Raw genomic sequence first — 24,944 nt, forward strand, 5'->3', positions numbered from 1 at the left:
TTCCTGTGCCTGAAAGGTTACCCAGACAGTCCCACTCATTATATGTGTTCACCACGCAGCACACTGCATGTCACACGAAACATCCAGTGCCAGCAACATGGGAACACCGGGGAAACCCACTGTGCTGCCTCCAGGCACCACCTGCCCAAGCTCTCCCTTCTGAACATCCAGGGACCTAGGGAACTAAAGACATGCTTTGATTAGTAGCCTTTCACAGAGAAATGATCAAAGTTACTGCAGGACAACAAAAGACTTGTTCCTTGTGCAAAGTAGAGATGTTTACAAAAAGCAGAAAGTTTGAGCAATTTCTCATCCAATTCTCAACAGTTTCAGCTTAATAGAAACAAGATGTCAGATCTCACAGGAGGAAACTTATACAAAGTTAACAATATCTGCTACAAAGAAAACTGACAAGCCTGTGAACCGGCACCATCTGCTCTCTACACCAACTGAGAGCTCTCCACAGCCCTGTGCTCACAATACCTCGTATCCCATGCTGAGGGAATCCTGGCTACCTCATCCTGCGACCCATGTTCAGCACTTACACACAGTCTCTGACTCCCCAGACTGGCTGTGCATGTCCAATGTGTCCTGGACACCTGATGCTCTTTCCCTGCTAGAAGCAACCAGCCTCCTGGCAAGTCCTAAATAAAACTAGACACCAGCTTATCATTTCAGTCAGGCAATTACCTGGTATTTCAGCAATTAACAAAGCCTTCATCCACCTTCCATGACATCACAGCATTTCTATCTGCACACTTCAAACAGCTGCAGATAAACCCCTCTTCCATAAAAAGATAAATCAAAAATACCTTAATGACTCCAGCACGTCTTACCTAGTCCAAAGTGCAGCACTTCTGCCGTGTCCCGCTGCGTCACACCAGCTCTTTATTCTCTTCCAGTACCCGTGCCCAGGCACCTCCTCCTTTCCCACTTCCCCTTTGCATGCTCATGTCTCAATAAAACAGCATAAGATCCCTTCACCCCTCGCACAGCATGAGCTCCGATGAGTTCTCACCCAAGGAGCCAACACCAAAGTGCTCTAGCCTCCAGCAGAAAGCACAGCTCTGCACTTGTGTGGACCTGCCAGATTACACACCCAGCCTACCGCAGGGCCACCAACCACAACATCAGCAAACAGCTGGAGCCAGCAGGTGGGTTTTGAGACAAATTTGAAGGAAACAGTATAAACAAGGTTAACAAAGGAGTAAAGAAAAGACATTACAAGATTAAAAACCACCAGGAAGTATGTGGTGAGCAAGCAGGCTCACATCCCAGTAGAGGGGAGCAAGAAAGGATCCCCAGTGGGGCAGAGAAGGGGCAAGGGGCCTTTCCAACACACAGAATAGCAGGAGAGATTCATACTCTCTGCTGTTCCAGAAAAGCAAGAAAATATTCACCACCAGAAAGATTACAAGGGTTTTGGGACCAGTCATTCCCTCACTGGTGGGAACAATCCTTTACACACTTTAGAACAGCATCCAGTGTCCCTGTGCTTGCAGCAGGTGACCACTACCAGCCAGACTACCTGCTCCAGCCTGCTCAGGGCAGTGGGGGCTCACGGCAGCAAGGACTTGGCCACTCACCCACAGGGCCCTATTCTGCCAGGACACACAACAACCCTTCTTTTTCCACGGCAGCCCCACAGCCCTGCAGGCACAACAGAGCCAAGCCCCAGCAGCTGCTGCACGGCTGACCTGACAATGCCCTGGATTTCTCCTAGGGAGACGGGTGACACTTGGTCTCTCCTGAGCAGCACCTCCCACTCTGTCAAACATCGGGGCGGCTGTCGTTCCTGGAGTTGCAGCAGCAGCAACTTCAAGCAGAAAATTAAGTTCCCGTCAGAACCCCTGGAGTTCACTTTTGTGCTCCCAGCGACACTCCACTACCCAGGGGATTTTCATTAAACCTTTTCTAAAGGATCGAGTTTTTTGCTTCTCATGGTTATTTGGGCAGCGAGCATCCGCGCCTTGGTTGTGCTGGGATCAGCAGGGAACTGGAACTGCTCTGAGGATCCGGGATCAGCCCCAGCGATCCCGTTTTACCCCGCACAGCTCCGCTCGAGGCGTTTGGGGCGGCCGCGGTGCAGAGCCGCGCTGGGCCCGGCCATGCGCGTTTGCAGCCGCTCCCTGCGGGCACGGCCCGCCCGCCGCAGCTGCTGGGCCTCGGTCCCCCTTTCCCGGCGGGCGCTGCTCACCAGACACGGATGAGCTCGGGGGCGGAGGCCGGCAGGTCCAGCAGCATCCTCCCGGTGATCCCACTCTCTGTGGGAGCAAGAGAAGCGTCAGCGCCAGCGGCGGGACCGCACGGCCACGGCCACGGCCCCGGCCACGGCCCCGGCCCCGGCCCCGGCCCCGGCCCCGGCCCCGGCCAGCCGTACCTCGGAAGCGGCGCAGCAGGCTGGGATTGCCCACGCCGCAGCGGGAGAGGTGCTGGCAGAGCCGCTCCGTGTCCCACAGCCGCGGGTCGCTGCCGGGGCCGCGGGGCCTCTCGCACCGCGCGCGCTTGGCGGGAGGGCCCGCCGGGCTCCCCATCCCGCACCGCCACCGCGCAGGCGCCACTGGCGCGGGGGTCCGGCGCGTAGTGACGTCACCAGCCGTGGCGGCCCCTCAGCCGCGCCTCGGCATGGCGGCCAGCCCCGCTGAGGGCTCCTGGAGCTGCACCGGCGCTGCCCGGTCATCATCCCAAATCCCAGCCGTCATCACAAACACCAGCTGCCACATGGTGCTCCCAAAATAAGTGATGCCACAGCACTGCTGCCTTCAAACAACACCTCTTGAAGGCACCTAAATCCAAACTCGTTGAAGATCTTATTCCAAGGACATCACAGGCCATTGAAACAGCCTCAGCACAGCTGCCAGGTGCCCCATTGCTCCCAGCCATTGTAATGGACTCCACAGCCCCAGGCACAGGTATATGGACTGTTTTTTACGTGCCTCGTTCACATGTAATGTCCTAATATCCCTGAAAACAGCTCAGCTGCCCCAGGCCTCTGAGTGCCACGAAGGTCCCAGAAGGGGCCTAAAACTTCGGGTCCCCATTGCAGAGCCCACAGACCAAGGCTGGCAAAATCCCTGCTGCCTCGATCTACCTCGACAGCCTTCTCAGAGCTGTGTCTGCCACACGTGCCACTGCACACGGTGCCCAGAGGATGAGATACTCTCACCAGGACATCTAGGGGATCCCACTCACTGCTCCCAGCAACCCCATGGACTGAGGGCATGCTGGGCACTCCTCCTTGGGAGAAGCCTGTTGCTCCACCGCCACCACCAGCACTGACAGGGATCCCAGAGATCCAGGCCCCTGGACACCTCCAAGCTCCCTGTGTGACCCAGCAGTTCTATGATGCCCAGCATATGCTGTGCTCACTGCGGTGCTGCCAGGGCTCCCACAGGGAAGGTTACATGTTATCCCTCAGCAGTATGTATATGTGTGCTAAGTTTACATGGCCAGGTTTGGGGAACAAGAAGGACAGGAGTGGCCTCTGTACACTGACACCAGAAGCTGTTCCCATGTTGGGCAGAGCTGGCTCAAGAGGCTTCCAAGACAAATCCACTGTAGCACAGCTGTAGCTGGGAGGGAGGATCCAGAAGATGTGAGCACCACAGCCCTGCAGGCATCAAAGCCAGAGAAGAAGGAAGGGCAGGAGGCGCTCCAGGCACCAGAGCAGAAATTCCCCTGCAGCCCAGGGTGCAGACCATGATGAGGCAGATCCACCCTGCAGCCCATGGAGGACTCCACGCTGGAGCAATTGGACTTGCCCTGAGAAAGCTGTGGCCCACGGAGGACCCACGCAGGAGCAGACTCCCAGCAGGAACTTCAGCTGTGGGGAGATCCCATGCTGGAGCAGGGGCAGAGTGTGAGGTGGAAGGGACAGCAGGGACAGAGCATTACAAACTGACCCCATCTTCCTTCCCCATCCCCCTGCAGCACTTGCAGAGAGAGGAGGTAGGATAGTCAAGCATGAAGTTGAGCCTAGGCAAAAGGGCAGAGTAGGGAGAAGGTGGTTTTAGTTTAGTTAAACTTTTAGGAAGTTTAGTTTAAATCAAATTTTTAATTTGAAATCAATTTATCTTCCTCAGTTTCTGTCTTTTGCCCATGATGGCAAAAGCTAGTGAGTGATCTCCCTGTCTCTATCCCAAAGCTGTTTTGTGGTATTTTCTCCCACTCTGCTGAGGAGGGGAGGTGAGAGCATGGCTTGAGTGACCTGGCAGCCAGCCACAAGCCAACACAGTGCATGTCTGGAGTTGCTGCATCCTCCTCCCCATCTCTTCCCTTTCAGATGTGTAGAGGAGAGAAAAAATAACTGCAAAAACCTCCAATCATCTTAATAATAAATAGTCCTTTATTTTTTTCTTGAAGTCCCTGTTTCTGAGGGGCAAAGCTCACATGTTCCACTGTCATGCTACAATAATTTCCTCTTGTAAGGAGATATCCTGCTTTCTCACTTCTTGGCTTTTGTTAGCAAAGTACATGTAATGTTTGCTGTCTGATTTTCATTTGGAGGAGAGTCTCTCTCCATTCCCTCTGGGTATCTCAGTGCTGACCCATCAGCACTGAAATGAAACTGGCTGAGTCCCACCCTTTTACAGGAAACTTATTCTTGGAAGCAACACTGAGGAGGCAAAACCAGGCCAGAACCATTAAGGAATACAACCATACAAAATAATGTCCCATCTTCTCCATTTCATCTGTCCTACACAATTGGCACACAAATGTCACTGGTGCTTGGCCTTTTAAGGAATAATTGATCACCAGTCCATTATTTACTTCTAAGCAGTGTCAAAACCTGCTGTATATATAGCTCTACCTAAAGAAGCTTTTTGGGAAGGGGAGGGAATTGAAGGACACATATCCTATCAACAGGCCCAATACATCTGGAGAGCTTATAAAAAAAAAAATTCAAGAGGGAGAGCATTGCATTTGGGGCCTAAAAAACAGCAAGGGAGGATTATCCTGAAAGAACAGGACATCTGTCTTGGATGCAATCAAAAAACTGCTGATTTTGTAACATGAGATGAACACATGGCACGGCAAGAAGACAGGGATTACTAGTTTCACTTCTGGGTAGCAGGAAGAAAAAGAATAAATACTGCACTAGGGTGTTGTTCTGAATAGAACAAATTCCTTTATAATCAAACAAAGCACATGAAAAAGGGGAAAGGAGGAAAAAGTTATTTTTGGTCTTGTTTGTGTGCAATAGAGGTGACCTGAGTGCCTCCCCATCCCTGCCTCCTGCTGCATACACAGGAAACCCAGTTATCTCTGCTCAAGCAACATAGCAGATAAACCCAAAATTATGCCAACCAGGCCCCCTGCAATGGCAAACAAAACTCAAGGCACATGGTCAAATTCAACCTGAAGAGAAATTATTCCTGTGTAAGGGCTCTTTATTTTTTCACTTTACATGTTTCTTGTATCACTTTCCTGGTGTTCATGGCTAGGATTGGAAGGGACTTAAAACCTTATCTTGTTCCAGCTGCCTCTGCCATGGGCAGGAGAGCCCTCCTCCAGACCAGGTTGCTCAAAGCCCCATCCAACCTGGTCTCGAACACTCCCAGGGTTGGGGCATCCACCACTGGACTGACTCCCCATTGGTGGACTCCATGAAGCAGTGCTACGAACTTGCTACCAAGGAGCTGAAAAGTTTACAGCAAAGCCACCTGTGACTTGGCACCAGTTTGTTCCAACTGCTCCAACTGTTCCAAGCTCAACTGCTTGAGCCCCATATTTGCACATTAACTAGCTGAAATTTGTGTGACTAAACCCTTGCAGAGCTGTGGCTGGGAACCATGAGGGATGACATGTAAGTGAAGACAGAGAAGGTGCTTGCAGTAAAGCTGCTGCAGCCCAAGCTCCTTGTGCCTCAGCTGAGAGGCAGCATTGGATCACAGGAGCACTGCTGTGGTGCACACATGCAGGGAAAAGTGGGCTCCCTTAAACCAAATGTTCTCCACTGCTCAGGTGTACAACCCTTCAGGATGAGGCACCATATGAGCCCATTATGCCCCATCAGCTCTGCCCAGCCCTGTGGCTCAGATGGAGCCAGAGCAGCATGAGCCCAGGCTGCAGGCAGGCTGGGAACAGTAAGTGTACCCTGCCTCTGATGCTCTTGTCCTCCAGTGCACTTCTGGTCACGCAAGGAAGTTAGAAAGTTTTAGGAGTTTGGCATCATGTTCATCTGACACCAGTTTTTCAAGAACTGCTGCTTGGGAGATGAGTTATGTGCTTATTGCAAACTTTGATTATTGTAATCAAAGTCATCAAACTGAGTAATCTCTGTTTACTCAGCGTCTTTGGCCTTAAGACACATTCAGCTTCCTTTGTCTGAGATCCCAGCACTGCTTGCACACTTACAGTTTCTTCATGGCTTCGTATTGTGTCCCCAGTTTCAATTCCTATCACTCCACAGACATCAACAAAAACTCCTAATGAGTCACAAAATAGCAACACAAGAAGGGTAATTCCTAACAGGAAACCAAAGAGAAAATCAGTTTCGATTCCCCGAGTTGTTTAATTGCAATCTAACCACAAATATTTCTTAAGGCTATATCTTAGTACATTTGGGATGTTGCGACCTAATATTAATATAGTGCTTATATGTAAAGAGCTAGCAGCTTTTTGGTATTCTCTGCAGGGTTATTAACAGCCTTTTAACTTTGACTCTAGAAAGCTGAGCTGTAGTAAACATAGAAGATCTGAATCCACTTCAAGGAGCGTTAAGGAGGTGATATTTTCATTTGAAGAATTGGTGAAATCCCTCACCCCTTCAGCAGCCAGGATGGTTTGCAGGTCTGGAATGCAAGAGCCTAATTTCTGTGTTCAGGCTGCTCATGATGCTGTCCCCCACTGGCAGGCTTACCTGCAAAGGAAGTTTACAAAGATAAAAATCAAAAGCCAGCCAGATTTCACAGCTACAACACTCTTCATTCCCTTGCCTGGTAACTAATCCTTGGGTAAGATTAAGGGACAAACAAACAAAGCTGGTGACTACCATGGGCCACACAGCCAGGACCATGACACTGAGGAACATCTGTTAATTAATCACCCTTGTCAGTGTCTGACTTCAACTTGCCAGATGTTAACTGGGAACGCCACATAGCTGGTACAAACTAGTCCAGAAAATTCCTAAAAAAGTATGGTCAGTGTGAGCAACTTCATGGTACAAGTAACTAAGGGAGCCAACCAGGAAAGGTGCCCTCCATGATTTGTTGCTACCAGAGAGGGTCTTGTAAGGGAAGTGGTAATCAGTGGCCGCCTTGGCCAGTTTTAAATTACTGGAGGAAAAGTGTCAGTAAAACTTCCACCCCGGCAATGAGGAGAGCAGAGTTCAGTCCACTCTAGGAGTTAAGTTGTTGGGAAGGTAGAATTAGAAAGAAATTATAAATATGATTTTGTAGCCAGAAAGGCTAAGGAAGAAATACAAATGATAGCACGGTTTGAATAATTCAAAGAAACCAACCGGGCTGGTATGCCAGAACACATTCTTTCCTGCAATAAAACCAAGCTGAGACCCCTCATCCCAGCCTTATAAGGAAAGGTCTGAAGGACCCTGAGATAACTAAAAATATGCAAAAATAGCGATTTCTATAGGTTGTACACAAATGTTACTATATTAGTATACTTAGAAAGATTGGTTAGTTAAGGAATAGAATATTCAAAGGTATAGGTTATATAAGTAGTGGTATAGAAGAGCTCGCTCTCTTTTCTCTCTTTTCTCTCTCTTTTCGCTCTCTCTTTTTTCTCTCTTGCTCTCTCTCTCTACCTCTCTACCCCACGCCCTGAAATAAACTTCTAACACTTAACTCGATTATAGAGGTCTTTGCCGTGTCTCTGACCGTCCCCAGAAAGCGTCTCCTACATTAAGTCAGTAAGGTTCTCAGGGGAAATGCTTTTGAAGGTGCGGGGGTCAGTAATTTTTTAAGCACCACACCCTAAGGGCACAGGAACAGGCAGTTCCCACATACCTGAAGTCAAGAGGTGAGGCAGAAGGCCAGCTTGGCCAAGCAGGGATTTTCCTCTGGAGATAAGGCAGAAAAAAAGTATGGTCAGTGTGAGCAAACTTGGTGACATGGGAGTGTTCTGCCAATTGGCAGGGGCAATTTAAAGAACACAAACACCAATGAAAATAATGGTCTTATTTTAGTATGAATATTAAGGTAACACAAAAGTAAAATGATGCATTCAATAAAACTACATGCTTGGCTTTAGCAATAGGCAAAAATAAGCAAGGTAATGCACCTAATAATTGCTATTCGAGACAAAGGATAGTGACTGAGGAAAATACAACACCAATTGCCTGAATACTCCACCACCAGCCAGAGTCCACATTTGCTGGAGAGCCCTGGTTTGCAGCAAGGACCTGGAGAACCCTTCCCAGCAATTGGGGAAATCCTACCTGCTGTGTCTACCTGTAGCTGAGCTCTCTAAATTTGCCCCAAAATTGGATCCAGCTTTTATAGGCCCAAGTTGGCAAGTCAAAATGACTTGATTATATTTTTAGCACAGAAACACCTGGATCAGATGGCACACTTCACGACCAGCAGGGGCCAGAGCCCAGGCCTTGGAAAACCCAGGGAGGGTTTTTCCTTGGAATAGCCTACACACAAGCCTCTTCATTTCAGTTGGGAAAGTTTCTTAAAACGATACATTTCTTACAGATAACTACACAAGTTTATGTGAAAGTTTCTAAAGCGGCTGGTTTGGTGTTAAACAGCCTGCATAAGCATCTCACTCATCTCTTTTTAGCTAAATAATACATATGGTTTTAATCACATAGTGCCCAGAATTCAACTTTTAAGTCAACTCTAGCTGAGCCCTGCTGCTCAGACCCAAGCACATCAGGGTGGAACACAAAGAGACAGGCAATAACCAACCACATGAAATTTAACAAAGAATAGTGCCAGCTTCTGCACCTGGGACTGGACAACACTGGGTGTGTTGCGAGGTGCCTCAGGGAGGTGAGGAGTTAGTTTCAGATAAGCATTGTTAACGTGAGAGGCATGGCTGTATTCATGGGTGTGAATTTTGACTCCCTGTGTTTGGAGATGGGCATGTGAGCCCTGGATGAAGTTGTCCCACCACAAACCCCTTGTGAAGGGTGGCCCAGGAGTTCTGATTGGGTTTGAGTCCCTGGGGGGGTTCTCCCTTGCTGTGTTTCTAGTGGTCCCTAAACCTGAACTCCACCTTCAAAGGTGGAGACCCTCAAGAGTTCTGTCCTTCAAAACCCCTGCCCTGCTTTTGTTCGGGGCTCTCTGTTCTGGATCTGAGTTGTTCCCATGCTGAATAAATGGTTTCATGAACAGAGGTGCATCTTGTTGTATTACATGCTGGTTCCCAGAAAATAACACCCCTGGACCTGATCCTGCAGTTGTGGACTACAACAAAGGGTGAAAGAACATGGGCATCCAGTGAGGCACCAGGAGAACAGCAGGACCGGCTCTATGGACACTCCGTAAATCCCCGGCTGATGGTTTGAGAGCCGGCGAGACTCCTGCCTTAGAAAGGAGGACTCGAGAGCCCTGGCAGCAGGGCCACATTGAGAATGCCTCAGAGGCATGGGGGGAAAAGAGCTTACAGAGGTGTAGGGGGCCGAGAGACCAGACACTGGGACAAACATCTAACAACACCCAATGAGACGTATTATGTGAAATGAATGGGCAGGACTAGAGGTCCTTTTTAATGGCTTTATTTGAAGAACCAGCTTGGGTGGGGGCCCGAGGGGTCGTGCACACCGCCACTGCTCCCAGTTTCCACATGGAGGAGGCTATCCTTCCGCTGCCAACAGCCTGGTCCTGGCTGATGATAACAGCTTGGTCTCCTTTTACTGCTGCTGATAACAGCCTGGTTTCCACTGTCCTTCCACTGAAAACAGCTTGGTCCTCCCATTGTCTTGACTGTTGGAGTTATCTTGCCTTGTCTGGATGAAACATATCCCTACCGTTCAGAATTCCTATCTAAGCCTATAACTTGCTGAGAGAGAGAAGAATATAGCAAAAAGTATATAGCATATAACATTTATCATAATACTTGTGAAAAGCCAATATTTACAATATGAATTCACAACACATCTGAGTTCTCTAACTTATTTCTCACATTATGGACAGTTTTATTTTTTTTATACATGGGAAGGACTTTTATGGACAATATTAACATTATGGACGATTATGGACAGTATGGCTCTTCCTGTGGACTGTTTTTGGCTTCTGTGAAGTCCCTCATTTTTTTTTGGTGTATACATCCCTGTATCTTCCCCTTTCCTCTGTTCCTAAGGGCAGGACAAAGGGTGAAAAATGCCAAGATGGCTCAGGGCTGCTGCTGACTCCCCATCACCCTGTGTCGTTCTGCCATCCCCTGTTTTCCTGAAGGCAGGCAAGGGACAGAGAACATCCAGAGTGATGCAGGTCTGCTGCTGTCTGCCCGCCGTTCCGTGTCCTCCTTCACCCCCTGTCTTTCCATATTCCCCGTTCCCGGTCCGGGAAAGTCCGTCCCGGACCGCCCCCCCCCCCCCCCCCCCCCCCATCCCAATATGGCTCTGGCCACGCGGTCTGGGATCCCTTGTTTCCCGCCTTGCTCCTTCTTTTCCTGTCCCGAACCTTCCCTTCCCCCAGTAACTCCTGCTTCGTTCCCACCCCTTTGTTCGGCTGCTCCACCCCTGGGGACTCTGCCTTTTCTATCATGGGCAACACGCCATCCAGGGAAATCGAAACTGGAACCGAGCTCTGAAGGCCAGCGTTTCATCAAGAACATCTAAGTGGCAACGCCCACATCTTCGGGACCAAAGCCAAAGCTGAAAATTAAGAACTCTGCCCCTCTTAAGAGGAGATTTAAGAACTGCACCCTTCCTAAAACAAAATCCAGAACTGGAAGAGACTGAACTAAGAAACCGTTTTGTTTGTATTAAGTACCATCACTGTTTCATTTGCCCGGCTGTTGTCCGAGATTTAAGTGTTTGTTTTTAATTTATTTTTTTTTTTGTTTGTTTGCTTAATGTGTTTTGTTGTTGGGTTTTTAGTGTCCCTCAAAGCAAAGTGGGTGCTTTGTGGAGGAGGTGAGATTTTATGGTGTAAGTTTTGGAAACATTTTAAGCTCCTAATCAAAATTTGAACAGAAAAAAAAAAGCAGATATTGAGAGGTGCCTCAGGGAGGTGAGGAGTTAGTTTCAGATAAGCATTGTTAACGTGAGAGGCATGGCTGTATTCATGGGTGTGAATTTTGACTCCCTGTGTTTGGGGATGGGCATGTGAGCCCTGGATGAAGTTGTCCCACCACAAACCCCTTGTGAAGGGTGGCCCAGGAGTTCTGATTGGGTTTGAGTCCCTGGGGGGGTTCTCCCTTGCTGTGTTTCTAGTGGTCCCTAAACCTGAACTCCACCTTCAAAGGTGGAGACCCTCAAGAGTTCTGTCCTTCAAAACCCCTGCCCTGCTTTTGTTCGGGGCTCTCTGTTCTGGATCTGAGTTGTTCCCATGCTGAATAAATGGTTTCATGAACAGAGGTGTATCTTGTTGTATTACATGCTGGTTCCCAGAAAATAACACCCCTGGACCTGATCCTGCAGTTGTGGACTACAACACTGGGTATGCAGACAGTTTGGGGAATAAAAGGCTGGAGAGCAGCACCACAGCAGTGGTGAGACCTGGGAGTTTGGGCTGAGGGCAAGTGGAACAGGAGCCAGCAGTGCCCTGGCAGCCCCAAGGGCCAACCCTGTCCTGGGGGACATCAGGCCCAGCATTGCCAGCTGAGCAAGGGGGTGACTGTCTTGCTCTGCTCTGCACTGGGGTGGCCTCACCTCAAGTCCTAGGGGCAGTTTGGTGTGCCTCCAGGTGTGGATATAAAGCTATTAAAGAGCATATACAGAGGCCTACAAAGACAGTCAATGGCATAGAGGGGCCATATGAAGTTCCTTGGTTTGTTCAGCCTGGAGGAGACTGAGGTCAGACCTCATCAGGTCTGCAGCTTCCTCCCAAGGGGCAGCTCTGATCTCTGCTCCCCGTGACAGGACCTGAAGGAACCGAGCTGTGCCAGGGAAGGGGGATCTCAGGGAAAGGTTCTCCCCCCAGAGGTGCTGGCACTGCCCAGGCTCCCCAGGGAATGGGCACAGCCCCGAGGCTGCCAGAGCTCCAGGAGCACTTGGTGAATGCTCCTAGGCCCAGGGTGAGGAACATGATGTTCAAGGTGCTCTCCAAACCAAGCCATTCTATGATGCTATGATTGTTGGGGTGTCTTGTGCAGGGCAAGGAGTTGGACTTTGATGATCCTTGTGGGTCCCTTCCAACTTAGAATATTCCATAATTCTGTGATTCTACAAACTACAGATTAGTCTTCTAAAATAAAAGCTCTGGCAACAAAGTCATTACAGGAGAATCCGCACGGTTTGGCCACTTTTTTCCTTGTAGAGCAGATAAACAGCAATTATTTGAAAAGCTGAGTTCATGCCAGCTTTATGCTTACCTCGAGTGACAAAACCAGCATGACACCAGCTGGTACAGATCTGAACCTGTTCAAGGCTGGTTCTAAAACGTATTTGGGAGGGACACAGGCAGGAATAGCACCTGGAGTTCATGCCTGCACTGCTCAGAGATTAATCAGGAGCCCACAGCTCAGCTGTTGGAGTCACACCTGCCTCTGTGGGAACATCACCTGTCACTGCAGGGTTCTCTCCCTTTAGGTGCTTTTTGGTGACTCCATGCAATTTATTACTCACCTTCTCCCAGAATCCACACCTGACTGAAGCACAAACTGTAAAGAAACCTCTGGAGGAAACTTCACACAAAACACATGAAATATCATGAATTCAAACAGAAAAAAAAATCCCAATGAAATCTGAGCATAAAAATGATGAAGGTCTTTGGTATTACAGAAAATGCAGATGGAAGGCATTGTTTAATTAATTAGCACAGCAAAACAACAGGAAATACAGCAACACAGGTTAAAATACTTTTTAGTAGTTTATTATAAAATACAGATTTACATGTGAAGGCACTTTGAAACTGTTACAAAACTTCCATGTAAGCTATTGTTTTAGCTGTTCAACAAGCCTAAAATAGTTTTTAGATCACCTAAAAAAGGTGAAGAATTTTGAACTGGATCCAGTTGTAGTACATTCATTTTCCTAATACGAAAATGAAGAGAACTATGAAGAATGAAGAGACACTAATGAAGAGACACTACACCTAACAACAGTTAATAAGGATTTTGGCTCCATGAATTGTCTGCTGTCAGAGAAGGCACTGACAGTGTGGGGAGCAGAGACGCCAGGAGATTTGCACATGACATTGAATTAAAACCATGTCAACTAAACTCATCATACCATACTGTGGAAAGACTGATGCTGTCATGCCTAACCATACATTTCCTATCCAGAAAGGCTGCAATCCTCCACTTTTTATCTCAAAATCTGAAGACAAACATTAAAACTTGAATAAAATTAAAGGAAGTCAAATATCTACATGACTCCTCCACTGTATGGCCATTTCTTCATACTGCAGCTCTCCATGGGCAAGCACCCTTTTTTTTAAAGTAAAAAAGTTAAAAAAAAAATAAATCAAATATTCAAGTAACTAACAACTCAAAACCAAGTTTGTGAACTTTCTACTCCTTGCTGAGTAGCATCCCTGCACACCTACACGTTGTAATCAATTTGTCCTTCATCACTGCTGGCTAGATTCATTAGCTGAGGCTGTTCAAAATCATGGCAGTGTTCTCCCCTAGAGCTGTGGATCTCACAGCACATACTAACCCACCCATCCAATGAAGGGAACAGAGACCCCCAAATAAGTCCTATGTAATCGTTCTTTTTTTTTTTCAGTTCAGTTACACAGAAACTGAAAATTACAGTGCTGAGAAGTTTCTCTATGGCTCTAACCTTAAATACAATTATAAAATAAAATCAAACTATTGATTTACAGTAAAGAGTAAACACTGACTTTTCTCCATTTTGGTAAAACAGACCCTACCAAATCCTCAGCATTAAAAATTCAGTCACAAGAACTGGATGCTGGAATTTATACTTTTCCAGTGAATCCAAGCCTTCAACAGCTATAAACCCTCACACACACCTCCTTATGTGATGGGCTTACATTCAGTGTAGATACTACACAAGAGGCTAAAGGTCTTCAGGAAAAAATAAAAGATATACAATTTGTTAAATGAATTTGTGCATTTGAACAGCTTTGAGATGGCCAAGCCCCAGCTGCTGATTTCAGCTTTAACTGTATTTCTTCATGGGTGAGCTGCCATCCGTATGAACAGCACCTAGGGCAGGCTGCTCTGTGGCTTCCAACACGGAGCACCACTGGCTCAAGAGAAAGGGAATTGAGGCTCACAGAACTGTACCTCAGTGCTTTACCAGAGTCCAACCTAAGTCACTACTATTTGTATTAGATTATTGCCTTTGTTACTGCAAAAACTGTCAGATACATGTCACAACCTACACTTTAACGGAAGTTCTGACAGTTCAAAACTGCTCAGTTCTTCTTGAGGCTAAACAATTATTTTCTCCTCCCTCCAGTTACTCCAAAGTAAAATAATGTGTAAAATTCCATATTCTTTTAAAATAAGGCACTTTGCAAGTTTCTTCTCCAAATACTAAAAGCTTGAGGAAACTTCACTGATTTAACTCATTTCTTTATCACTCTTATTCTAACAATAAAACTGGTCTTACAAGCCGAGTTACACTCAGAACTCATGATGCTCTAAATGAGGCAACATCCAATATGGCTTTCACAGAACACTCTTTTGCTAAAACAGCACAGAGTAAGTCATAGCACAATGTGGTCTTTGGGAATGAAGACCACTGGTATTTCCTACATAACTCTTACTTTTTGCATCCTGTGGAAGTCAGGTGAAAATTCAGTGTTGAAGGAACTTGGCATAACTTAAGAGATCCCACAGAAAACAGAAGTTTTTTAGTGATTTGCTCTTTCACTGACAACATCCTGCAGACGTTTTAGCAGAACATCATCATTTTCCTGGCAGAGTCTCTTCATGGGAGATTCAGTGTCGCTGTCAATTGTTATTGCTCGCTTCTTACTCCTCTGTTCACCTTGTTTTATCATATTATTGATGTCCTTCAAACTCTGCGATCAAGACAAAAATAATGAGTTACTCTGTCTCCATTTCAAACTTGCTCTATGTCTGAAATATCAGAGAACAGGTTATCCTCCACCTCTCAGTGATGGACTCTACACACAGAATTCTACCTTTCAGTGCAAAGTGAGAGACTCCTCATTACAACACATCAGAACTGCACTAGATCACATCCCAAGACTAATTAACCCTTCCTCAAACTGATCACTTTCAGCCTTGTTTTTCTCTCTACCTTGGAAGGACTGCCATTGAACTTGTAGAGCAGAGCAGTTCGAGGTGTGAGGCAGGTGCCGTTCTTGTGAGGCGACACGTACACGGAGTGCTGCTGGGAGATGCGCCGGGGAGACACCGGCTGCTGCCGGATGCTGGGGAACGGCGACAGTGGGGGCGCTTCCATCTGCAAGAGAGGACACGTGTGCACAGCAGCTCAACTGGAACATCCTGAGAACAGGAACTTCACAGAAGAGAAGATTAATATGCTTCCAGGTCTTCAGAATATTTGATCTTGTGACAGTGGAACAACAGATCAAGTAACAATCAAGTAACAGAATTAATCTGCCAGATGCCTTACACAGTCCACAGGCTTTTGAGCAAGTAGGTATAGCATCGATGCAAAGAAGCTGGAACTGGGTACACAAACTGAGCAGCATCTGCATTTGATCTCTTGAAATGCTGTTAAAGCAAGTGCTCATACCATTACCTCCAACTATCAGACTTGACCCACACCAGGTGACAAGACAAAGGTATTGACATATGTTTAACTGTCAGGAAAAATGACTTTGTGAGTATTAATTCCAAAATAATTTACTTACCACGTGATCCTGGTTTGTGACATCGTACTTCAGTGCAAATGATTTTACTCTTCCTACGTAGACTGCATTGTAAAATTTAATAAGATCTCCTCTCTCCTCTGTTTCTGACTCACTCGAGTTCTCCGCTGCAGATTGTCCCGAGGAGCCGCCAGCTTTCACAGATGAGTCTAATAATAAGAGAGCTTCAGATTTCAAAACTACAGCATTGGCAAACCAGGAACTTCAGAGTTGAACTTACAACTGGCATGAACTTGCCCATAAATTGACCAGTCAATGAGAGGAATTCAAGAAAAGTGCTTGAGCCAGGAGCAGGGTGTGCTGCAGGTGCTTATGAATATCAGGAGGAGCTACCAATTGCTGTGAACAGGCTTGTGAGTTATGACTAAAAAGGCCAGTATCAACCTTTATTCCCAACTTGGAAATAGCTGTAGCAAGAAACTGTAGCACAACTGACCCCCTCTTCCATGATTATTTTGGGGAGTGGTACAAAGCCACTACATGCTCTTGAAACCAAGTTTTAAGCAGTCTGATAGCTCCCAGCTTTTGGCTTCTCTGAGTCTTGTGATCAGTTAGTGAAGAAAAACTTGGTGCTCAACTCAGATCTGCACCAAAGAAGTCATGACATCATTTGTTCAGGCATGTTCTGTAAAGTGGGAAAAGCTGCAGCCATACAGCAAGTGGATTTCTGTTAATGTTTGCTCTCCCTTAACTAAGCTGAAGTGCTACTGAATACAACTTTCTGTGTCTCCATAGAAGGACAAATGCCCATCTGCCTTCCTTCTCTCACAACACAAGCACAGCTCCTGTGAACTGGTGTCAAAAGCACAAGAGTTAATACTATGTAAAGGAGGCACAAGTCCATAAACTGAAGGAAGTCTGGTAGGAAAAGCCACTGAAGAATTTTGTAACCAAGTATATCACTTCAGATACTCCAAGTCATCCAGTAACTGTGGAGGTGTCTGACAGGATTTAAATGAGATCAGCACTTTCCATGACCCTGGTAGAATCCTCAACAGGCCTTTAAAAATGGCTCTAATACTCATTAAGGCAAATGAATCCCACTCGGAGGGAATTTGCCACAAAGAACTAAATTCCATGTATGTCCTGGCTACATATCTGTTCATGGGTTCAGATATGATCTGCTCTGCTCATGGGTTCACACACAGGCTTGGATTTCTCAATTTCCTGACATGTCACTCAAAAGAGGCATGGCACAGTTCTCAAGCTTTTCTCAAATACCACCCTTATCCCTTTTCTTCTCTAACCTAGAGCAAAGAAAGCATTACCTATTTAAAAGAAACCTGAGTATAAGAAAATTGTGGTCCTGGAGAGTTAGCATTTTTATTTTCAGAAACAAGTTTCCCCTACTTCAGTCTTCAGAATAGGTGATATTAAAAAATCCCCACGATAATATTCCAGGTACTGTTTATCCTCATTCTTTGTTATCAGTGTTGCTGTCCAAGAAGAAACTACAGTATAATTGACACACTAAGAAAGTACTTCCACCCTGAGCAACTAAATTTAAGTAAATGAAATGAAATATTCTTTCCAACTAGGAAGTGTATTTTCCATGTCTAATACACAGGAGAGCTACTTACAAGATGTTTTCTTTTTCAACAATACAATTCTTTTTCTTTAATATATGTAAAACCATAAAATTTGCTCCATTTCTTATTACTTGACAGTCCAGTTCTTTAAAAGTCCCAAATATGTTACTGAAGAGAGCAGATTCCTTTTCTGTACTCACCTTCTGTCATCTCCATATCTGGGTTTGCATTTTTGTCCAATGGGACATCATCAGAAGTATTTCTCAACAAGACACTCCTATAAACCTACAAGACACCAGGGAAAAACACTCTTCTCAAGGAAAGCAAGGAAGTCAGGAGATGAAATCCAACTGAACAGGGACAAGTATTGCACTGCAGAGGATTTGACTTTTTTTATGAGCACAAAGACTTCAAAAGCCACCTCTGAGTTTTAAAGAAAGTAAAGGAAATGCTATTGACTTACATGGCTGTTTGCTTGTGGCTGATTTCTATAACTTTTCATTATGTCCTGAAAAGTTCTTTCCTCTTTGGTTACCTGGAAAAGAAAAGACTGTTGAAGAACAAGTGCAAGCACAAAGGCTGGGCTGCTCAGGTCCAGTATGTAGCTTTTCGAGGAGTATTACTATGAATACATAATTTTAAAATATATCTCTGGTGATGAAAGCATGAAAACAATAAAGGTTTTTCTTGTTCAGGAATTTCTTGTTTCTTAGTTACTAAAGCTTTTTGTTGCTTATAATGCTTAGGCATTACTCCTTTCCAGACTTTTCTTCCAGTGACACTTGAAATTAAGGAAAGGAAATATTATAAAGTCAAAAATGTGTTTTGTGAATTTGGAAACTGGATCCCTTAACTTTTTCTAAACAGAAAGTGGGGAAATCCTGAACAAGACATTAGGCAGGTATGTACACACATGCAATTTCACCTTGATTTTTTGTTTCAAAAAAGCTCATTTGTTGAAGTGCTTTGTTTTTCAGCCATACATTTGTAATTTTAAGAGCAGACAAGCAACAGTTTTTGTAATAGGATCCAGGAGACAATGTCTCTGGCTAAGCTGTCAGGTCTCACACTGCACTGGAGACAGCATTCAAAAGCCTGTATTATAAATAACCCCAAAGCACCTGACAAATTACAAGATAAAATTGTAATTGAGCATTGACTATTACATGGTTTTGCTATCAGTATTGACATCAGGTGAGCCTAACCCATGCTGCAGTTAAGAGCACAGATAATTACAATTTAAATATTGGTTTCCCTCCACACATAGTGCTCCCCTTCATTTGTCCTCAAAAAAAGGTAATCCAGCCTCCTGCATTTTGTGTCTGAATTAGGGTTAATGGACGCTGTAACCACCAGCTCAAGTTTGAGTCAAACCAATAGTCCAGTTTCATAATAAAATTTAACATCACCTAAAATTAAAGCTGACAAATGGAATAAGAAATTAAGTACAACAGGCAACCACCTCAATTCCTCAGCCTGAATCATCAAAAGCTAAGAGGATTTTTGGGAATAGAAACCATCTTACATATATTTACTCCTGCAAATTTCTGCACCTGCCTAATTCTGTAATTTTAATGGAATTTTTTACTGTCAAGGTGACAAATGGGACAGCAACAAATACAGGGCAGTAAGACCACACAGTGCTTTGTCTGTGTCAACCAGTGTTCACTGTGAATGCACTTGAGAAGAGAAACTGTCAAGAATTTCCATCAACAAGCTAGTGAGCTAAGATATGCAAAACAAAGAAAAAACCATACTAGGACTTCATCCACTTCTTGGAAGGATCTTCCCCTTCCCTCCAATAATAGGACATGAATGAATCAAACCATAAATGCTGAACCTGATGTTTTCAACTGAACATAAAAAAGTCCACTAATTTATTAAAACTACATGTTACCTTGGCCATAATGTAAAAAGCACAGAGAAGGAGCTGGTCCAAATGTCTGTCTTTCATAAGATCAGCACAATGAACCAACGTGAATTCAAAACATGTCCAGATCTTCCTGCGCAAGTCATTGGAAACGTCCAGTTTTAAGCACAGATCACGCAAGCGCACACTTGCCAGATGATACACCTGGAAGGAAAAGACACACAGTAAAGAGTGAAGCCAAACAAGCTTATCCTGGCCTGCAGAAATAAAAGACCTCAAAGCAGAGCTATTCTGTAAGGGCCACAAAGATGATTAGAGGGAAGACCTCTCCCATGAGAGCAGTCTGGGAGGGTGGAGGTTGTTCAGCCTGGAGAAGAAAAACCTCTGGAGAGGCCTTAGAGCCTCTTCCGCTGCCTAAGGGGCTCTAGGAGAGCTGGAGAGGGACTTGGAACAAGGGCCTGGAGTGCCCTTCCACTGGCTTCCCACTGGCAGAGGGCAGGGTTAGATGGGATATTGAGAGGGAACTCTTCCCTGTGAGAGTGGTGAGACCCTGGAACAGGTTGCACAGAGAAGCTGTAGCTGCCCCATCCCTGAAGTGTTCAAGACCAGACTGGATCTAGTGGAGAGTGTCCCTGCCCATGGCAGGGGGAGGAATTATTTGATCTTTTAGGTCCTTTCCAACCAAAACCATTCTGGAATTCTGGGATTCAAAGACTAAGCAGTCCACTCTACAGCTGTTGAATCTCTAATACTTACAGAAAATCCACCTAAAAACATTATGTCTATAGTTTCTATACTGTATCCATCCCTACCTATGTGTATTTCTTTCAAAGAAGGAAGGGGTAGTGTCATTTTCACTTGCTCTACTGAACAGGAGCAAGAAATGAAAGTAGGGCAAAACTATTATGTATGATGATCACTGTAAATGGAAGGTCAGAATTTAATGACAAATATAAGTCAAGGCTTTAGTTCTTCTTCACAACTAAGAGGAATTATATTGTCTATGAGGTTAGTCAAAGACATGGCTACTTCTGAAGTACTTCCCAGCCGAGAGTAAAGCTTCCAAAATGCAGCATTCCCAACTGGCAGGTGGCTGATCAATTCTTAATCCTTTCCCAGAGAAACTGCCCATCACTGGCAAAATTTAACAACCAATAGTTCAGACAATGGATACGGCTTACAAGTGTTACAAGAATTCTTTTTTTGTATTAAGATGTACCTCAAGGATTGTTCATGGTAGAACTTAAGTTCTATTGTATCTATACAGATACCCTCAAGGGGGAAAACCTCTGAAAATAACTTACCTAGGAAAAAAGCAACAGCAAAAAAAATCTAATATTTTTGAGAGAGACTTATTTAGGGATATATTCTTTGTAGTCACCTAGACCAAGTTACCCCCGCTTCCTCCCAAGACCCCTCACAAAATTTACACTGAAAATGAAATCAACTAAAAGTAAGTCACCTGAAGTTTCCCTGAAGTACATGAGGTTCTTAATTTTATTTTTAAATCCTGCATTATTTCAAACTTATTCTTTCTAGAAATTTTTAGCTACTGTGTTATTCATCACTGCTTTCTGAGACCCCAGCCCAACAAGACCAGCACTACTGGGCAGACTTAAAAGTGGCAAAGGAGCATCTCCAGCTGCTGGATCCACAGCAGTGCACCTTTGAATGAGTGAGACACAGGAAAATCATCTCATGTCAGATCTGTCTAACCCTTGCAAATGTGGGGGCAATCAAAAGAGCCAAGAGAAGTAAAATCTGAAGTAAACTATGCTTTTGATATTTATTTATAGAAGCTCCTAATTAAAAAGAAAAAAAAAATCTCATGAGTGGAAAGGGGAAAACTGGACTCTCTGCAACACTCAAAAAATTCCCTTCTTCTTCAAGGTATACAAGAACTGCATATGCCAAGGGAAAGGCACATGAAGACTGAAGGTAATGGGAGCTGCAGAGGGAGGCAGGCTCCAGCATGGCTATGAGCACAAGTACAGCATCACTCCTGAGTAAGAACACTCACCTTCCTGTAGAACAGTGCCAAGGAGCCTGTTCTCTTGGGTTTGCTGGCTGCTGGCAGCTGCACTTCTTGTGCTTGGTTCCCAGGAGGGTGGCAGGGAGCCTGCACATCCACTTTACACGGCTGGCCTAAATTAATCGAAATGGGGATCAAGGTGATTCCACCCATGTCATTTGCAATACCTGTAGAGGATACACATATCCAGAAAGAAACCGGTTGCTCTCCGTCTGATGCAGTCAGAAACAGCAAATCAAACTAATTTATGAACATTTGATACTAAAGACACCCTCTGTACTACAGTCTAAAAAGACTTTGTCCCTCAGAGTCTTCAGAAATGGTAAAAATTACATTTCTGGTAAGATTTAAAAGACAAATCTGAATGTGAATGATCTTTTCTAAAGCTTGTCTGAAAGTACAAAGTTCACAAACAATCACAATTTTTGTACTTGGTTTGTCACTTTTTTAGGGAAGGTGAGCACATTTTTTTTTTTTTATTCTTATTCTGCAAAACTGGCAGCATATCCTATACAGTCCTCATTAATTTCCTCAGTAATCAAATTCTGTTGCTGAAAACCTCCTTAAGCATAGCAGTGCAGAATTTTTCTTTTCATCTTGTTATAGATGGGTAATGCGATGGTTGGCTCTTGCAATTAAGGGATGAATATTATGAGTATGCTAAGAGAAGTTATATTGATGTATAGTTATGTTACTGTGATTTGTTGTTTACACATCCTCTGTTTTCTCCATGCTCCTCTTTCCCCCTGTATGGTTGCCAAGGGACAGTGGGGACATGTGGAGGGAGGGCTGTACCTGTGCCCCTGGTACATCTCAGAGGCTTGGCATAAAAACACCTCACCTCCAAACAAGCTGCAAGAAAGCAGTCTCTACCACTGGACAGTGAAGAAGAGTTGATTAGCAGACTTTGGGAGGGGACAGGGTTCCCTGATGCCATGCCAGGGGTATAAAAGGTGGGGCAGCCACTTTGTGGGTGAGCACATGGCTGCTGGTCACAGAGACTCCCAGCACTGCTCCTTCTGCTTATTCAGTCTTTTGTTGTATTTTATTCAGGTTTTTAATAAACCTTAGAAATTTTTTAAAAGTGGGTATTGTTTTTCACAATCTTTAACTATAGACCCAATTTTTAAATTAAGAAATGGCTATAAACTCATGGCTCATGTATCATTTTCAGAAATATTCAAGTATCACCCAACTTCCAGAAAACAGAAGTATGGATGCTAGCTCTGGAGCAGGCTGCAGGGAGCCTGCAGAAACTGCAGGCCGCATAGCTTTCTCAAGTCCAGCCTGAGAAAGTAGCCTGGGAAGTTTTAAGGAGGAATCAAAACAATCCTCAGAGACAGAAAACAGCTGTGCCAAGTACTGTTTGTCTGTCCCTTGTTTCTTTGCAAGAGAAAGTCAGAGGGTGTTGTGCCCCACTGACCAATGATGGTGATGTAGTGGTTTGCTAACCAATAAGAGTTTCCTTTCTGTACTTTCCACGTATCAATCTATAAAGAGACCTGAAGCAATAAACTAGATGAATTCTCCTGTTCTGACTCCATGAGAGTCTGTGACGTCTCTACCCAGCCGGTCCTAATAGAGTGACACAGAAGTCTCACAGTGTTTTGCTAATGTTAACACATAACCCTTATCCAGAAGTTCTAGAACCTTTGAGATTATAACACACCAAAGTAAGACAAATTGCAGTAAACCATTAATGGAGCTGAGAACCAAAGTACTGCCTAATGTGTGAGGTCTAACTGTGTCCTGGAGTGACTTTATGATACTGGTATTCACAATCACCTGATTTATATTATATATTAAGTTCTGTACCTTTAAGGCTTTGAGAGCTAGGGAAGTTAAAACTGCTGGAGGCTGATGAGAGCTTTTCCTCCTGGCCAATAACTGGCCATTTCTGAGAACTGACAGTGGTTTTGACCATTGAAAAGGGAGATCAACCTGTTAACACCACTTTAAGACCTAAGCCCGAGACGTTCTTGCTCTCTTTGGTTTCTGGCTTCTGAGGAGGTAACGGGGCTCTGGTTCAGCCTCCTCCCCCCCTCACCAGGCCGGACAAGGCTGCAGAGGGTGGGGGGGAGCGGGCCCAGGCCGGTCTCTGGCTCCATTTGCAGTTTCTGCCACTGCTGAGTTTCACCAGAGACTGCTGAGTAAGGAGAGAGAAAAGCCATTGCCCTGCAGTGGGCTGAGACAGTGACCACACTCTCCAGAGCAGCCATGAAGAACCTTCCATTGCAGACAGCCAGCTCCAGCCACCGCTCTGGCAGAGATCACAGACCCATCTACAAGGCCTGGGCAAGACTTTAACCCTTTCACTACCCAGATGAGACTTGCAGATTAATCCTTTTTTTTCCAGAGAGGGGAAAAGAGAGAGAGAGAGTGATCAACAAAGATCAACAAAGAGACACCATAAACTATCAAAAACAGTGAAGAAAATAATTAAGCTTCAGAGCGGCGAGAGAAATAAAGAGATGCTTTAATAAGCTGAAATATTTTTCTGTTAAAGCTATGGAGATGGACAATAGCATTCTGAAAAAACTCCTTTAATTCATGACAGAGTATTTTGGGGGGAATGGAGTATTTCAGAGTGTAGATTTAAGAAAATGGTGAAGCAGTTGTGATCCTGCGAGATGCTGGAACAGAAAAAGAAAAGTAATAGTTGAAGATTTGTAGCCTTTAAGAGGCAAAGAGAAACTCCTGTTTCCAGAGAAGCTCATAAAAACAGATGAAGAGAACTTTTGCCTTTGAATAACTCACCCTTAAAAATGACACCCCATCTTGACTCATTGACCCATACACACCTCAGAGTGGTGTGAAATGGGAGGAGAGAACTGATGGCAGAATTTCCGGTCAGCTGGCATCAGAGAAATAGAAAGCCATGAGGAAAATGGTTTCCTTGTAAAAAAACTCCATAGATTAGCAGAAGAGGAACTCTTTTTCTCTACGAAGACTGATGAAAAGACTATAGCAAAACTGAGACTGTTTTAACCACCAAGTTTTTTGTCTCTATGTTGTCATATGAACAAGAGAATGGTTGAGTAGTAGGGAAAAAAGCTTCTGAAGTATTATTCTGGTTTCTTATTCTTGTAGTTTTTGTTAATAAACTTTCTTTGTTCCTTTTAAGTTTTAAGCTTGTTTTGCTCTTGTTCTAATCCATATCTCACAGCAAGAAATAAGTAAGCTTTCTATTGATTTTTTAGTTAATGCTTTTAAACCATGACAAACTGGAAGGAGGACGAACTCCATGACCTTTTCTTCAAGAGGAGAAATCCTCAGTGTGTTTGCCAGGGATCAGATGTCTCCAAAGAGATGATGTCAATATAAACTTAAACTTTTAAGTTGTTGATGGAGCTTAGGATTGCTCCTTTTGTTTTCTTTCTCTCAGGGAATTACCTCCCAAATGTTGCTGAGACAAAAACGACCTTTACTTACGAAATACAAAAGAAGTTGTCAAGGCTCAGGGGAAAGGTGGAAAGGGTTTGGCTGGCTACTGTCTTTACCTGGGTGGGTTTTCTCTTTGGAAGGGAAAAGATACCTTGAGATTTTGGCAGGGTGGTGAAGGGCTGGGCTCAACTCCTTGCCTTCTCTTGCTGTGG

The 24,944-nt window shown here is 44.9% G+C and overlaps 2 protein-coding genes and 1 long non-coding RNA gene across 14 annotated transcripts in view; 1 reads left to right on the forward strand and 2 right to left on the reverse strand.

Annotated features, from left to right (window-relative positions):
* Positions 1 to 2,579, reverse strand: part of SAMHD1 (SAM and HD domain containing deoxynucleoside triphosphate triphosphohydrolase 1) — a 27,559-nt gene extending 24,980 nt beyond the window's left edge. The window contains exons 1-2 of one of the 2 annotated variants that reach the window (XM_086853551.1): positions 2,381 to 2,579; positions 2,198 to 2,264 (exon numbers count right to left, since the gene is read on the reverse strand). In XM_086853551.1, the coding sequence (XP_086709677.1) occupies positions 2,198 to 2,264; positions 2,381 to 2,534 (221 nt within the window). In that variant the 5' untranslated portion in view covers positions 2,535 to 2,579. Of the gene's footprint in view, positions 1 to 836; positions 956 to 1,697; positions 2,018 to 2,197; positions 2,265 to 2,380 lie in introns of those variants that run through there. The other variant, XM_086853552.1, reaches the window with a different exon arrangement.
* LOC147650300 (uncharacterized) lies at positions 2,560 to 9,302 on the forward strand. The gene is made up of 2 exons (XR_015277164.1): positions 2,560 to 7,351; positions 7,868 to 9,302. It is a non-coding gene; the product is annotated as an uncharacterized LOC147650300 (long non-coding RNA).
* A 3,632-nt stretch (positions 9,303 to 12,934) lies between these two features.
* The window catches only part of RBL1 (RB transcriptional corepressor like 1), a 28,082-nt gene continuing 16,072 nt past the window's right edge, over positions 12,935 to 24,944 (reverse strand). For 7 of the 11 annotated variants that reach the window (XM_086853543.1, XM_086853541.1, XM_086853546.1 and 4 more), the window contains 7 exons: positions 21,337 to 21,515; positions 19,344 to 19,520; positions 17,910 to 17,981; positions 17,647 to 17,731; positions 15,900 to 16,066; positions 15,320 to 15,484; positions 12,935 to 15,077 (listed from right to left, as the gene is read on the reverse strand). In XM_086853543.1, coding sequence (XP_086709669.1) covers positions 14,907 to 15,077; positions 15,320 to 15,484; positions 15,900 to 16,066; positions 17,647 to 17,731; positions 17,910 to 17,981; positions 19,344 to 19,520; positions 21,337 to 21,515 — 1,016 coding nt within the window. In that variant the 3' untranslated portion in view covers positions 12,935 to 14,906. The remainder of the gene's footprint in view (positions 15,078 to 15,319; positions 15,485 to 15,899; positions 16,067 to 17,646; positions 17,732 to 17,909; positions 17,982 to 19,343; positions 19,521 to 21,336; positions 21,516 to 24,944) is intronic. The other 4 variants (XM_086853542.1, XM_086853544.1, XM_086853547.1 and 1 more) reach the window with 1 other exon arrangement.

This window comes from Cyanistes caeruleus, chromosome 16 (assembly GCF_971803275.1).
Source record: "Cyanistes caeruleus chromosome 16, bCyaCae1.hap1.1, whole genome shotgun sequence".
In the NCBI taxonomy this organism is placed as follows: Eukaryota; Metazoa; Chordata; class Aves; order Passeriformes; family Paridae; genus Cyanistes; species Cyanistes caeruleus.